The sequence below is a fragment of the Monodon monoceros genome, unplaced genomic scaffold, assembly GCF_005190385.1.
Source record: "Monodon monoceros isolate NGI ecotype Baffin Bay Population unplaced genomic scaffold, NGI_Narwhal_1 Super_Scaffold_1, whole genome shotgun sequence".
In the NCBI taxonomy this organism is placed as follows: Eukaryota; Metazoa; Chordata; class Mammalia; order Artiodactyla; family Monodontidae; genus Monodon; species Monodon monoceros.
In genome coordinates, this window is record NW_021703765.1 from 20,486,272 (window position 1) to 20,500,310 (window position 14,039).

Here is a 14,039-nt window from a genome sequence, read left to right on the forward strand (position 1 = left end):
CAGAAGGGAGTGGCAGGACATATTTAAAGTGATACAAGTGAAAAACCTACAACCAAGATTACTCTACCCAGCAAGGATCTCATTCAGATTTGATGGAGAAATTAGAACCTTTACAGACAAGCAAAAGCTAAGAGAATTCAGCACAACCAAACCAGCTTTACAACAAATGCTAAAGGAACTTCTCTAGGCAGGAAACACAAGAGAAGGAAAAGACCTACAATAACAAACCCAAAACAATTAAGAAAATAGTAATAGGAACATACATACTGATAATTACCTTAAATGTAAATGGATTAAATGCTCCAACCAAAAGACATAGACTGGCTGAATGGATACAAAAACAAGACTCATAGATATGCTGTCTACAAGAGACCAACTTCAGACCTAGGGACGCATACAGACTGAAAGTGAGGGGATGGAAAAAGATATTCCATGCAAATGGAAATCAAAAGAAAGCTGGAGTAGCAATTCTCATATCAGGCAAAATAGACGTTAAAACAAAGACTATTACAAGAGACAAAGAAGGACACTACATAAAGATCAAGGGATCAATCCAAGAAGAAGATATAACAATTGTAAATATTTATGTACCCAACATAGGAGCACCTCAATACATAAGGCAAATACTAACAGCCATAAAAGAGGAACTCTACAGTAACACAATCATACCAGGGGACTTTAACACCCCACTTTAACCAATGGACAGATCATCCAAAATGAAAATAAATAAGGAAACACAAGCTTTAAATGATACATTAAACAAGATGGACTTAATAGATATTTATAGGACATTCCGTCCAAAAACAGCAGAATACACTTTGTTCTCAAGTGCTCATGGAAGATTCTCCAGGATAGATCATATCTTGGGTCACAAATCAAGTCTTGGTAAATTTTAGAAAACCGAAATCGTATCAAGTATCTTTTCGGACCACAATGCTATGAGACTAGATAACAGTTACAGGGAAAAATCCGTAAAAAATGCAAACACATGGAGTTAGCTAAACAATACACTACTTAATGACCAAGAGATCACCGAAGAAATCAAAGAAGATATAAAAAAAATACCTAGAAACAAATGAAAATGAAAACACAATGACCCAAAACCTATGGGATGCAGCAAAAGCAGTTCTAACAGGGAAGTTTATAGGAATACAATCCTACATTAAGAAACAAGAAACATCTCAAATAAACAACCTAACCTTACACCTAAATCAATTAGAGAAAGAAAAACAAAAAATCCCCAAAGTTAGCAGAAGGAAAGAAGTCATAAAGGTCAGATCAGAAATAAATGAAAAAGAAATGAAGGAAACGATAGCGAAGATCAATAAAAGTAAAAGCTGGTTCTTTGAGAAGACAAATAAAATTGATAAAACATTAGCCAGACTCACCAAGAAAAAATGGGAGAAGACTCAAATCAATAGAATTAGAAATGAAAAAGGAAAAGTAACAACTGACACTGCAGAAATACAAAGGATCATGAGAGATTACTACAAGCAACTAAATGCCAATAAAATTGACAACCTGGAAGAAATGGACAAATTCTTAGAAATGCACAACCTTCTGAGACTGAACCAGGAAGAAATAGAAAATGTGAACAGACCAATCACAAGCACTGAAATTGAAACTGTGATTAAAAATCTTCCAACAAAGAAAAGCCCAGGACTAGATGGCTTCACAGGCAAATTCTATCAAACATTTAGAGAAGAGCTAACACCTATCCTTCACAAACTCTTCTAAAATATAGCAGAGGGAGGAACACTCAAACTCTTTCTAGGAGGCCACCATCACCCTGATACGAAAACCGGACAAACATGTCACAAAAAAAGACAAGTACAGACCAATATCACTGATGAACACAGATGCAAAAATCCTCAACAAAATACTAGCAAACAAAATCCAACAGCACATTAAAAGGATCATACACCATGATCCAGTGGGGTTTATCCCAGGAATGCAAGGATGCTTCAATATACGCAAATCAATCAATGTGATACACCATATTAACAAACTGAAGGAGAAAAAGCACATGATCATCTCACTAGATGCAGAGAAAACTTTCGACAAAATTCAACACCCATTTATGAAAAAACGCCCTCCAGAAAGTAGGCATAGAGGGAACTTACCTCAAAATAATAAAGGCCATATATGACAAACCCACAGCCAACATCGTCCTCAATGGTGAAAAACTGAAACCATTTCCACTAAGATCAGGAACAAGACAAGGTTGCCCACTCTCACCACTCTTATTCAACATAGTTTTTGAAGTTTTAGCCACAGCAATCAGAGAAGAAAAAGAAATAAAAGGAATCCAAATTGGAAAATAAGAAGTAAAGCTGTCACTGTTTTCAGATGACATGATACTCTACATAGAGAATCCTAAAGATGCTACCAGAAAACTACTAGAGCTAATAAATGAATTTGGTAAAGTTGCAGGATACAACATTAGTGCACAGAAATCTCTTGCTTTCCTATACACTAATTATGGAAAATCTGCAAGTGAAATTAAGAAAACACTCCCATTTACCATTGCAACAAAAAGAATAAAATACCTAGGAATAAACCTACCTAAGGAGATGAAAGACCTGTATGCAGAAAATTATAAGACTCTGATGAAATAAATTAAAGATGATACAAATAGATGGAGAGATATACCATGTTCTTGGATTGGAAGAATCAACATTGTGAAAATGACTATACTACCCAAAGTAATCTACAGATTTAATGCAATCCCTATCAAACTATCACTGGCATTTTGCACAGAACTAGAACAAAAAAATTCACAATTTGTATGCAAACACAAAAGACCCCGAATACCCAAAGCAATCCTGAGAAAGAAAAACGGAGCTGGAGGAATCAGGCTCCCAGACTTCAGCCTATACTACAAAGCTACAGTAATCAAGACAGTATGGTACTGGCATGAAAACAGAAATATAGATCAATGGAATAGGAAAGAAAGCCCAGAGATAAACCCATGCACATATGGTCACTTTATTTTTGATAAATGAGGCAAGAATATACAATGGAGAAAAGACAGCCTCTTCAATAAGTGGTGCTGGGAAAACTGGACAGCTACATGTAAAAGAATGAAATTAGAACACTCCCTAACACCATACACAAAAATAAACTCAAAATGGATTGAAAACCTAAATGTAAGGCCAGAAACTATCAAACTCTTAGAGGAAAACATAGGCAGAACACTCTATGACATAAATCACAGCAAGATCCTTTCTGACCCACCTCCTAGAGAAATGGAAATAAAAACAAAAATAAACAAATGGGACCTAATGAAACTTCAAAGCTTTTGCACAGCAAAGGAAACCATAAACAAGACCAAAAGACAACCCTCAGAATGGGAGAAGATATTTGCAAATGAAGCAACTGACAAAGGATTAATCTCCAAAATATAAAAGCAGCACATGCAGCTCAATATCAAAAAAAAAAAAAAAACCAATCCAAAAATGGACAGAAGATCTAAATAGACATTTCTCCAAAGAAGATATACAGATTGCCAACAAACGCGTGAAAGGGTGCTCAACATCACTAATCATTAGAGAAATGCAAATCAAAAGTACAGTGCAATACCATCTCACACCTGTCAGGATGGCCATCATGAAAAAATGTAGAAAAAATAAATGCTGGAGAGGGTGTGGAAAAAAGGGAACACTCATACACTGTTGGTAGGAACGTAAATTGATACAGCCACTATGGAGAACAGTGTGGAGGTTCCTTAAAAAACTAAAAATAGAACTATCATACAACCCAGCAATCCCACTACTGGGCATATACTCTGAGAAAGCCATAATTCAAAAAGCGTCATGTACCACAATGTGCATTGCAGCTCTGTTTACAATAGCCAGGACATGGAAGCAACCTAAGTGTCCGTCGACAGATGAATGGCTAAAGAAGATGTGGCACATATATACAATGGAATATTACTCAGCCATAAAAAGAAACAGAACTGAGTTATTTGTAGTGAGGTAGATGGACTAGAGTCTGTCATAGAAAGTGAAGTAAGTCAGAAAGAGAAAAACAAATACCGTATGCTAACATATATGGAATCTCAAAAAAAAAAAAATGGTCATGAAGAACCTAGGGCAAGATGGTAATAAAGACGCAGACCTACTAGAGAATGGACTTGAGGACACTAGAAGGAGGAAGGGTAAGCTGGGATGAAGTGAGAGAGTAGCATGGACATATATACACTACCAAAAGTAAAATAGATAGCTAGTGGGAAGCAGTCACATAGCATAGGGAGATCAGCTTGGTGCTTTGTGACCAGCTAGAGAGCTGGGATAGGGAGGGTGGGAGGGAGGGAGATGCAAGAGGGAAGAGATATGGGGATATATGTATAACTGATTCACTTTGTTATAAAGCAGAAACTAACACCACTGTAAAGCAATTATACTCCAATAATAATGTTAAAAAAATGTTCTGTATATTATGACTGAGTACAAATAACTGTGTGAAGTTTGTGAGTGTAAATATTATTGTAAATGCCAGTTTCTAATTTATCTTTACATGGAATCAATCATCTAAGTTCTCCTATGTCTCCTCCTTCTCTATATTAAATTTGAGAAATCTACCACATTTGTAAGCGGAGGACTCAGAGCTCCAGTTCCAAGTAACTCAGTGGCCAAAGTGTATTTTACGAAGGATTTAGGATGATTCAGAGAGAAACAAACAAACAAAAAAATATTTTTCATGAGCTATCTAAGGCCTTTATACAACACAAAAGAGGGAGGTTAACATTTATAAGAACCATGGTGTGACAGTAGAAGTGGTTCCAGAACACCTACACGAACTGTGCAGTTTCAGAGAGGTGAGGTTGCCATACAGCAGGAAACAGTGTTAATGTAAGTGCTCTCTGCACAGCCAAGAAGACAACCCCAATTACAGAATGAAGAAAAAACAAGGCATGCCCCCACAAAAAAAACAGAAGACCTGCAAATTAACATCATAATTCAACTGGCTCTTTGTTTTTACTTCTTCCAGTTTCTCCTCTTCTCCTTATTTTGACAATTTTGCTCACAGTGGCTACCAAGTGAATGAACCAGGTGGGAATCAAATGCAAAAGCCTCACTCAGCTATCTGCTTGGCTGTCCCTTTTTTTTTTTTTGGTACGTGGGTCTCTCACTGTTGTGGCCTCTCCCGTTGCGGAGCACAGGCTCCGGATGCGCAGGCTCAGCGGCCATGGCTCACGGGCCCAGCCACTCCGCGACATGTGGGATCTTCGCGGACCGGGGCATGAACCCGTGTCCCCTGCATCGGCAGGCGGACTCTCAACCACTGCGCCACCAGGGAAGCCCTGTCACTTCTATTGATAAGAGAATTATCACTAGCCCAATGACAGAAGACACAGACCTCAGTCAAAATCCTTCCTGTATACGTATGTATATGTATAACTGATTCACTTTGCTGTACAGCAGAAACTAACACAACATTGTAAATCAACTATACTCCAATAAAAAAATTAAATAAAAAAAGAAATAAATTATTTCTTTAATCATCAAAGCTTAACTGAAAAAAAAAATCCTTTTTTTTTTTCAGGGCCTTTTTCAGAGGCCCGCGTACCGCAAAAAAAAATCTATATATATCTATAGATATATATATAAATGATAATTTTATATCTTGTATTCACTTCTTGGTTCTATGTACAGAAATCCTAGCCATCTGTGTGCAAACACCAAGAAATTTTCTCATTGCCTGTCAATAAAATGGTCAATTATGTTCCATAATTACAGATATGATATAGAATAAGAACTTAAAATATGACTGTTCCTTCTATATTAAGTAAAAATTCCAAGTAAATGAATAACATTAAAGTCATAATTCTATTAGTGTAAAAGAATACAACATTATTCAACTACAATGTTTCTTTCTTTACAAATTTTTCCTTAAAATGGTAATCATCTGGGGCAAATATTAGTATATTTGAGAGCTTTCCTTTTGTTTCAAACAAGAGACAAATATAAAAATATCATATTATTGTTTTTCTCTGCATCAACATATTTGGAATGATAAAACAGTGCTTTGATCATCCAGTTCCTTTCCTCTTGGTAACAATCCAAGAAAAATAATTTATAATGCCTGAAAAGCTAGGAAAGAAGATAACAGAGGGAGGGAGAGGAGAGCAAGAAGCTTTCTAGTGCTTGGGCCGGCTGTATTCATTCTGAAAAGCTAATGAACAAGTTAAATTTTCTGGTAGTGCAACATTACACAGATAATTTCAGGAAGATAGAAGCAGGGGTGTTAATATTTGGTTGCTGCAAACACTGCAGATTTTAGAAGAGCATGGCCTGTGATATTTGATTATGTGTATATGTGTGTGTGTGTGTGTGTGTGTGTGTGTGTGTGTGTGTGTGTATATATATATATATATATATATCAGTTGAAAAAGTCAATTTTGCAATCCAGGAATTCCCTCCTACAGGAGAGTAATAAATTCATATTCAAAGACAGTCAGCAACCAGGGTCATTCAATAATGCCTTATTCACATTCCAGAAGAGAACATTCATCCTTTGCTAAAGTAGACTTTTTATGGAATACGAGCATACACACACAAAATAGCTTATATCAATTTCTATGTTCCGTCCTGAAGGAAAGATGTAAATCGGGTGAAACTCTAATAAAAATGAGTCATTAAAACAAGAGAAACTACAATATGGTCTCCCAGTTTCATTCATTAGCAACCTACAATAATTATAAGAATCTACTTGACTTTGATTTGGCAATCTGTTAACTAGAATAGCACATCTGTAAAATATTTAATGTTGTAAATAATAATGTCATTTTTAGGGTGATGTCTATTTCTCATTATTTTTCTTTAGCTCATTTTTCTTCCCTTAGTTCATTTATTTTTCTCCCTTCTAAGTTTAAATTTGTTTCATTCATTCTTATCCAATTAGTGCCTAAAATTATAAGAGGATAACCATTTTAGAGACATTTCACTAGCTCCAAAAGGTAAACTCATTTGACAGAGGTAAATCTGATCAAAATCACAAAATATGGCTTCGTCAGAGACATTTGCAAAATATGGCAAGAAACTGTACATTGAGTGAAGTAATAGCTACTGATGCTAAGTTAGATCCTTTGCATATGCTATGTTACTACTTCCTCATGACAAATCAATAAGGGAGGGATTAACATGCACACTGTATGAATATAGAGAAACTGAAGTTTACTGAGGTTCGAAACTTTTCTGACATCGTATACAGTTACTAGAAGAGGAAGCTAGGATTAAAAATCAGAGTATGACTTTCTCTAAGACACATATGATTTTCCTGTCGTCTTCTAGAGCTTGGAGACCCCGGTTAGGCTAATCTCCTCACTGAGACCCAGGGAGAGTGAAATTATTTTGCTAAGCACACACAACCAGATGATGACAGAGGCAAGCCAGGCCAATCTTACTTTTGCTTTCCTCCACTCTGTGGTTTTCGCTTCTTTCCAAAGCTGAGTGAGACACACTTGAAAAAGGAGGTATTTCTAGAAAACTGATTCTGGTATTAACTCCTTATCTTCAGCTACATCCAGCCTAATTTAAACCCTTTTGAAAGTTGTATCAACTTTTCAGGCCAGTAAAACATTAATCACTGATTAATACTGCTTCATACAGATAATCTTATCAGACCTCAAGAACAGCCTTCCATGTCTATATTTATAAGAGAAGAAGAGGAATGAGGATGAAATATTCAATTCAAATTAAATCTACCAGGAAACAAAGTCTCTCTTTATCCCACCTCTTGTAATTACTTTTTTCATTCCTACATTCAATTGTTCCATCTAGCACATTATGTCCTATACAGTAAGTCCCCCACATACAAACGAGTTCCATTCTGAGAGTGCATTCAAAAGTCCAATTTGTTCGTAAGTCCAACAAAGTTAGCCAAGGTACCCAACGAACACAATCGGCTACATAGTACTATACTGTAATAGGTCTATAATACTTTTCACACAAATACATAAAAAAACAAACACAAAAAATAAAGAACACATTTTTAATCTTACAGTACAGTACCCTGAAAAGTACAGTAGTAGAGTACAACAGCTGGCACACAGCGGCATGTTCGCATCTTTGAAAGTTCGCAACTTGAAGGTTCGTTATGTGGGGGACTTACTGTACTGATTAAGTATAGGTAAATAGACAACTTTGTTGCCTGATGGAATAGCCTTTAATCATGATAACATTTATAAAATCAAGTGTACTAGAAGCAAACAACTCCTTCATTTAATTCATTCAAGTGTGGTGGAAGATGTGGGATTAATGCCACTCACTGTGTTGTTCTGGAACATTTCCTCACATGGAAGCCACCATCCACCCCAAGCAGTGGATGGGTGATTGAAAGTTACACATGTATTGGTGACGAAGTAGTAAACATTTCCACAACTCACCCTTGAATTAACTACTTCCAGGGAGACATTCTGAGGCGGGGCACTTGGCACTAGAAGAAATAAAACAAGGTGAGATCGTTATTGCCAAAGTCACGAAAGAGAAACTCCAACCCTCTGTGAAAAGAGAAAGCATGTCTTTTTCACTGTTCATAAGGATAATTAGGTAGGTAATTCCAGGTGGCACTTCAAAATTTTCCTGGAGAGATGAAAAATGACTGCATTTATTTTTCTCACTTAGTGGCCCAGTTATCCATCTAGGGAGCCCCCAAAACTCTTAGGCAAAAAGCACCTGCCATGATACTAAATACTGCCATTTAATTACAGCTTTCTGGTGATAACCTTCCCAGAGGAACCAATAAAAACACACGAGAGATTTCCTAGAGTGGTTTAAGGGCTTAAGATATTGTGCATTTCAGGACCTCCACGGTTTTATGATGAAATATGTCATTTTAACGGTCACTCTCGTTGCTTAATCCTTTTAAATGCAACCTTTATTATCCCTTAAAAAGTGAAAAGAAGAAATACATCCCTTTTCTTTTTCTCACACTTTGTAATTAAATCTCTGTGTCATAGATGCAAGCAGGTTACCAGAGAGCATTTGGTGAGCCAATTCTATTAACAAAGGAGCAATTTATTTTTCTTCGTGGGTTTTCTAGGTATTTTGCTTCTCTTACTTGCATTTTGATTGTTCCAATCCTTCATGGAAGGAGGAAGAACATATACAGCTTTCTTTATAATACTTCTAATGGATATTTACTGTATCAAAAAGTGAATATTCTATCAAGTTAGTAATTCAATGATAGCCATTCACTGAATGACTGTAATATCTCAAGTACTATTCTAGATGTCTTGGATGAATCATATAAATAAATAAATAAATAAATAAATAATTCTGTCCCACAACAGTAATATAAGTAGCATTCAGTAAATGCTTAATATATATAAATCAGAGTATTCCTTATCTTTTTTCATGACAAATTGATAAATTTAATAGAGGAGAAAGGCTTTCAGCATCTTCAAAAACTTAAGGGCCATTTTTGTTATGTTCCTCTTCTTTAATTTGAACTTGGACAATAATCTATGTTTTCCTGGGGTGCTTATATTCACCCTGAATTTATTTATCTCCTACTCTGATTTTGCCTTCTCAGAAGTAATCACTATGAGGGCATGATATATGCCTGATTAATCTTTAAATCCTCCAAACTGACATTCAATTAATATTTACTGACTCAATCATTAAACGAACAAATGGATACTTACTTAAATATTAGCTCCTGGACCTTTCTGGACATGATAGGAATTATAATCACTCATTTTGTTTGACTTTGATGAATAAGTGATCAACATGATAGGAATTATAGTCACTTATTTTGTTAGTACTTGATAAAGGTTATTAGCAATGTAACTTGTGGTAAAATGTTTATCAGAGCTTGTTTTTCATGAATTAGGTCAACAAGCATTCTTTCAAAAAATATTTCATTATTTAGGAGATAGACTTTATTTTTTAATTTCATTTAATTCTGCTATGGTTTTCTTATCAAATACAGAATATAACCTTCACAGGAACCAGGATTTTTGTCCTTTTGATGCTGCATCCCCAATACTGATGTGTGTTAAGCACATGGGGCACAGTCAGCAAATATATATTGAATGAATCAATTAACAGAAAGATTATAAGATTACAATAAAATATTTTTCATATTTAGAGTTTTGGTCAACAAATTTGGTCACAATAAAAAAAAGTTTATAATTTTGCAATTTTATTTTTTAAATTAAGGTATAACATATAGGAAAGTGCATAAACCTTGAATGTATGACTGGATAAAGTGGTGTGTGTGTGTGTGTACATCCCCATTTAAACACCACCTAGATCAAGATATAGAACATTTTCAATAACCTGGAAAGCTCACTGTGTCCCTTCTTAGTCAGTATCTTTCTGATAGTAACCACTACTTATTATCACCTCTAACTCCACAGATTAGTTTATTTTGAGCTTACTAAAAGCAAAACCATAGTTGTGTGTTCTCTTTCCCAGAGGCTGGCTTCTTTCACTTACTTCTTGAGATCCATTCATATTGTTGCATGTAGCAATAGTTTTTTGTTTTGTTTTGTTGCTCCATAGTATTACAATGTATAATTATTCTAATTTATATTTATCTGTTCTACTGATGAATGGCATTTGGATCAATTTCTAGTTTGGAGTTATGAGAATAAAGCTGCTATGAAAATTTTAGTTTGTGTCTTCTGCTGGACAATTGCACTCATTTCCTTCATTCATTTATACCTAGGAGTGGAAATACTGGTGGTGGGGGACCCCCTACGAGGGTTAAACATATGTTAAGTTTTAATAGATACAAAGTTTTCTAAAGTGACTGTACCAAGAAAAGATTAAAGATAGGCTGGAAATAAAAATAATTTGTGTGATCAGAAGAACTAAAAAAAAACTGATGTTCTCACAATGAGGAAGAATTTAATATGACCCACATTCAAATCACTCTGTAAAGCAGTAAAAATTAAAACAGGTACAAACTGAAAAAAAAAATGCTATGTTCTAAATCATATAATTGCACAGCTTCTGAAAAATATATTCTTTAAAAGTGAAGATTGGGAATAATGTCTTAATATTAGGTGATAATAAATCACTTCTTACTGATGAAAAATATTTCTAGTTTAGGTTTCATATGATATTCTAATATTTATATCATATTATACTTTACTAATCATATTACACACACTTTTGACCAATTAAATAATATGAAAACAGAATATTGGAGGAAAGAGAAGGTATTTAAATTTATCATACATTTTGTTCTAGGTACTGTGCTAGTTGATATGTAACCCTTAAATCGCACTTTAATGAAAGTTTATAAATGGCATTTAACTCCTCATTTCAGAAAGCCAAGAATATATAAGAACAATAATAAACTACCACAATTTGATAATTTTCCATATTAGGAATTTAAAGCCATCAAGTCCCAAAGGTGGACTTGTAACAACGGTGTTAATGAATTTTGCCTATTTTTTTACAATATAAATTTCTCTTACTTTTCACTGATGGCACACTGGCTATTCCTGCCTTACACAGTCAGGAGAAAAAGTGGACAATGTTTTTCTACAGTATTTTTAGTTATTATTCTCTTCTTCTTACTATCAATTTCCGTACTATTTACAAATAAATAGATAAATAGGATTAGATGCTTGGTGGAAGTGAGTGGAATCCATATTTATCTATTGGGACTTTTCTTTATTTGTCTTATTTGTTTCATGAGGCAGAGGGGAAGGACATAGTTCATTGCTTTTCTCTTCGAAATGTCAAGCAATTTATCAATTACAATAGGCTCATTAAAGCCAATCAGAGGCATTTGGTCTGGAAACTCCTCTCAATGTGGTGGAGCATGCTGGTTTAAGCACATGGTGATGAAGCATTCTGTAGAGGAGATTAAGTTCTCAAACTTGTAAATGAATCGTACATATAGTCACTTGAATTCCTCCCCTTAGCAAGTGTGTGCTGTCCTGTACACATAATTTGTGGATTGAAAGAATTTATATGTAGCCCTGAGCTTTTTTCTTGAAGGACCTAATATGAGACATTTATTATAGAATAAGAGAAACAATATATTTCCACACTGAATCCCCCTTCTTTACTTGCTTATATGACCTGGCTCTGCTGCTTACTAGCTTTTGTGACCTCTACCTTAGTTTTGACAGCTGTAAAGTAGGGAAAAATACAGTGTCGTGAAGTGTGTGGAGCAGGGCCTTGCACTAATAAGTACTCAATAAATATTAGCGATAACAGTAAGAAGCACATTCCTATAGCTAAGCTTGCCTATAAAATTTGGTCCCTCTGCTTTTGAACACAGGGCAAGTTGGCATGGACACCAATAAATGTTAATTAATTCATAAAATCTGTTAGTAACCTATTCATGTCAACTAGTTCCAGAGACAGTGCTTAAGAACAAACTGGCAAAACTACTTACAGTCTACACTAAATATTAGGCTGTCTGGATTGATGCTCTACAATCCCAACGGTTTGAAGAAGTGGAACGCTGTAAACTAATGATATACTAGGTGGAGGAATCTGAACAAAAAAGTGTTTCTTCCCAGAAAAACAATTAAAACAGAGCTAAATTAGAGATGACAGCTCCTCAGAATAAAATCTTTACAAGCATCTTAGCATAACATGGGTACTTTGGGGATAATTAATTAAGAAAAAAAGTTATTTGCATTTTATTTTTGATTTTATTCAATTTTTCTATAGTCCCAATATAAATTTTTTATGGTAAGAATTTCTCTGGCCTTATAGGAAATCTGATGCTCTCTATAACACATATATATTTACACATAATCATATGTTAAGTTAGTCACACAAAGAGGAAGTCCTAAAGATGAGTCTATACGTACAAACATTTGTACAGGTTTGGCTGAACTGTCTGATTAATTCAATAAATATTTACTGAGTTAGGAGGGATAGAGAGATGAATATAACATCATCCCTCATATTAAGGAACACTTAGAATAATGAGAAAAAGAGACATTGGCATAGATAACATTTATTAAACATTTAAATATATGCCATGCCCATGTTTTAGGTGCTTATGTGGATTAAACATTTAATTTTCACAACATCTCCCTTGTATAACATCCAGAAAGTCAAGGAGAACAGGGCTTTGTGACTTACAACTGGGAAGCAGGTGACTGTTAATCGTAATTAAATTCATCTGTATGTGACCTCAGCACGCATAGCTTCAGTAAAGAGAAGAGGACATCAGATTGAAGTACAAGAGATGAGTTTATTGTAAAGATGAAAGCAGACGAGGTTGAAGTACCCACCCGTAGGGGCCCCTGAAGTTCATGTGTTCTCTCTCAAGTGCATCTGACAGAGGGAAGCTGGGGTCCCTTGCAGAGTGATGCTTGTTGGATTAGAGTCATGAAATCCTTTTATTTAAGGACAGGCATTTTCTAAATCCTAAATGTTGCAATACTTCTAGATAATAATTCTTGGATTAATGAGTAATAATCTATCTTTCTCACTTATGACATTTAAAACCAAAGTAGAGAATAAGGCCACAGCATTACAGTTCAGTGTGTGAATGAAATCTACATAAATTATGTAAAATATTCATTTTCATTTGTTTTCCTTTTATTTTTATAATTATAAGTTGTGAAGTAATTTATTCTGCCAATAAATATTCTGTTCTGTCTTCAATAACAGAATCAGATGGATGGGCTTAAGAATTACATTAAAAATTATACCAAAGCGGTGTCAGACATAAAGTATTATTTTACATTGAAATTGCAAATGAACATTACTCCTGTGTCTTCTTTACACTATCCTTAATAACATGCATGCCCTTCTTCATTTCACTTATATTGTATGAAATATCCACCCAGATGCTTTCCTAGATAGAAGCAAGGTTGGATCAGTCAAGGAATCACAAACTAAAGTCATTTTTTTGAAATTCGAAAGATCAATAATTTATAGAATTACACATACCAACATGGAAACCGTTGCTGAAAAGAAATAGCTTGATGCCTTTTTAGTATTCATGGAGGTCACATCTCTGCATTTCTGCACCTGCCTGAATTGTCACTGGCCCCATATCATATGCTCTGCTGTGCTTTATTTTCACTTTTCATTAAACTTCCAACC

The 14,039-nt window shown here is 34.9% G+C and overlaps 1 protein-coding gene across 1 annotated transcript in view; it reads right to left on the reverse strand.

Annotated features, from left to right (window-relative positions):
• Positions 1 to 14,039, reverse strand: part of DCC (DCC netrin 1 receptor) — a 1,166,576-nt gene that overhangs the window by 305,737 nt on the left and 846,800 nt on the right. Inside the window, 1 exon segment of the mRNA XM_029216808.1 lies at positions 8,390 to 8,439. Coding sequence (XP_029072641.1) covers positions 8,390 to 8,439 — 50 coding nt within the window.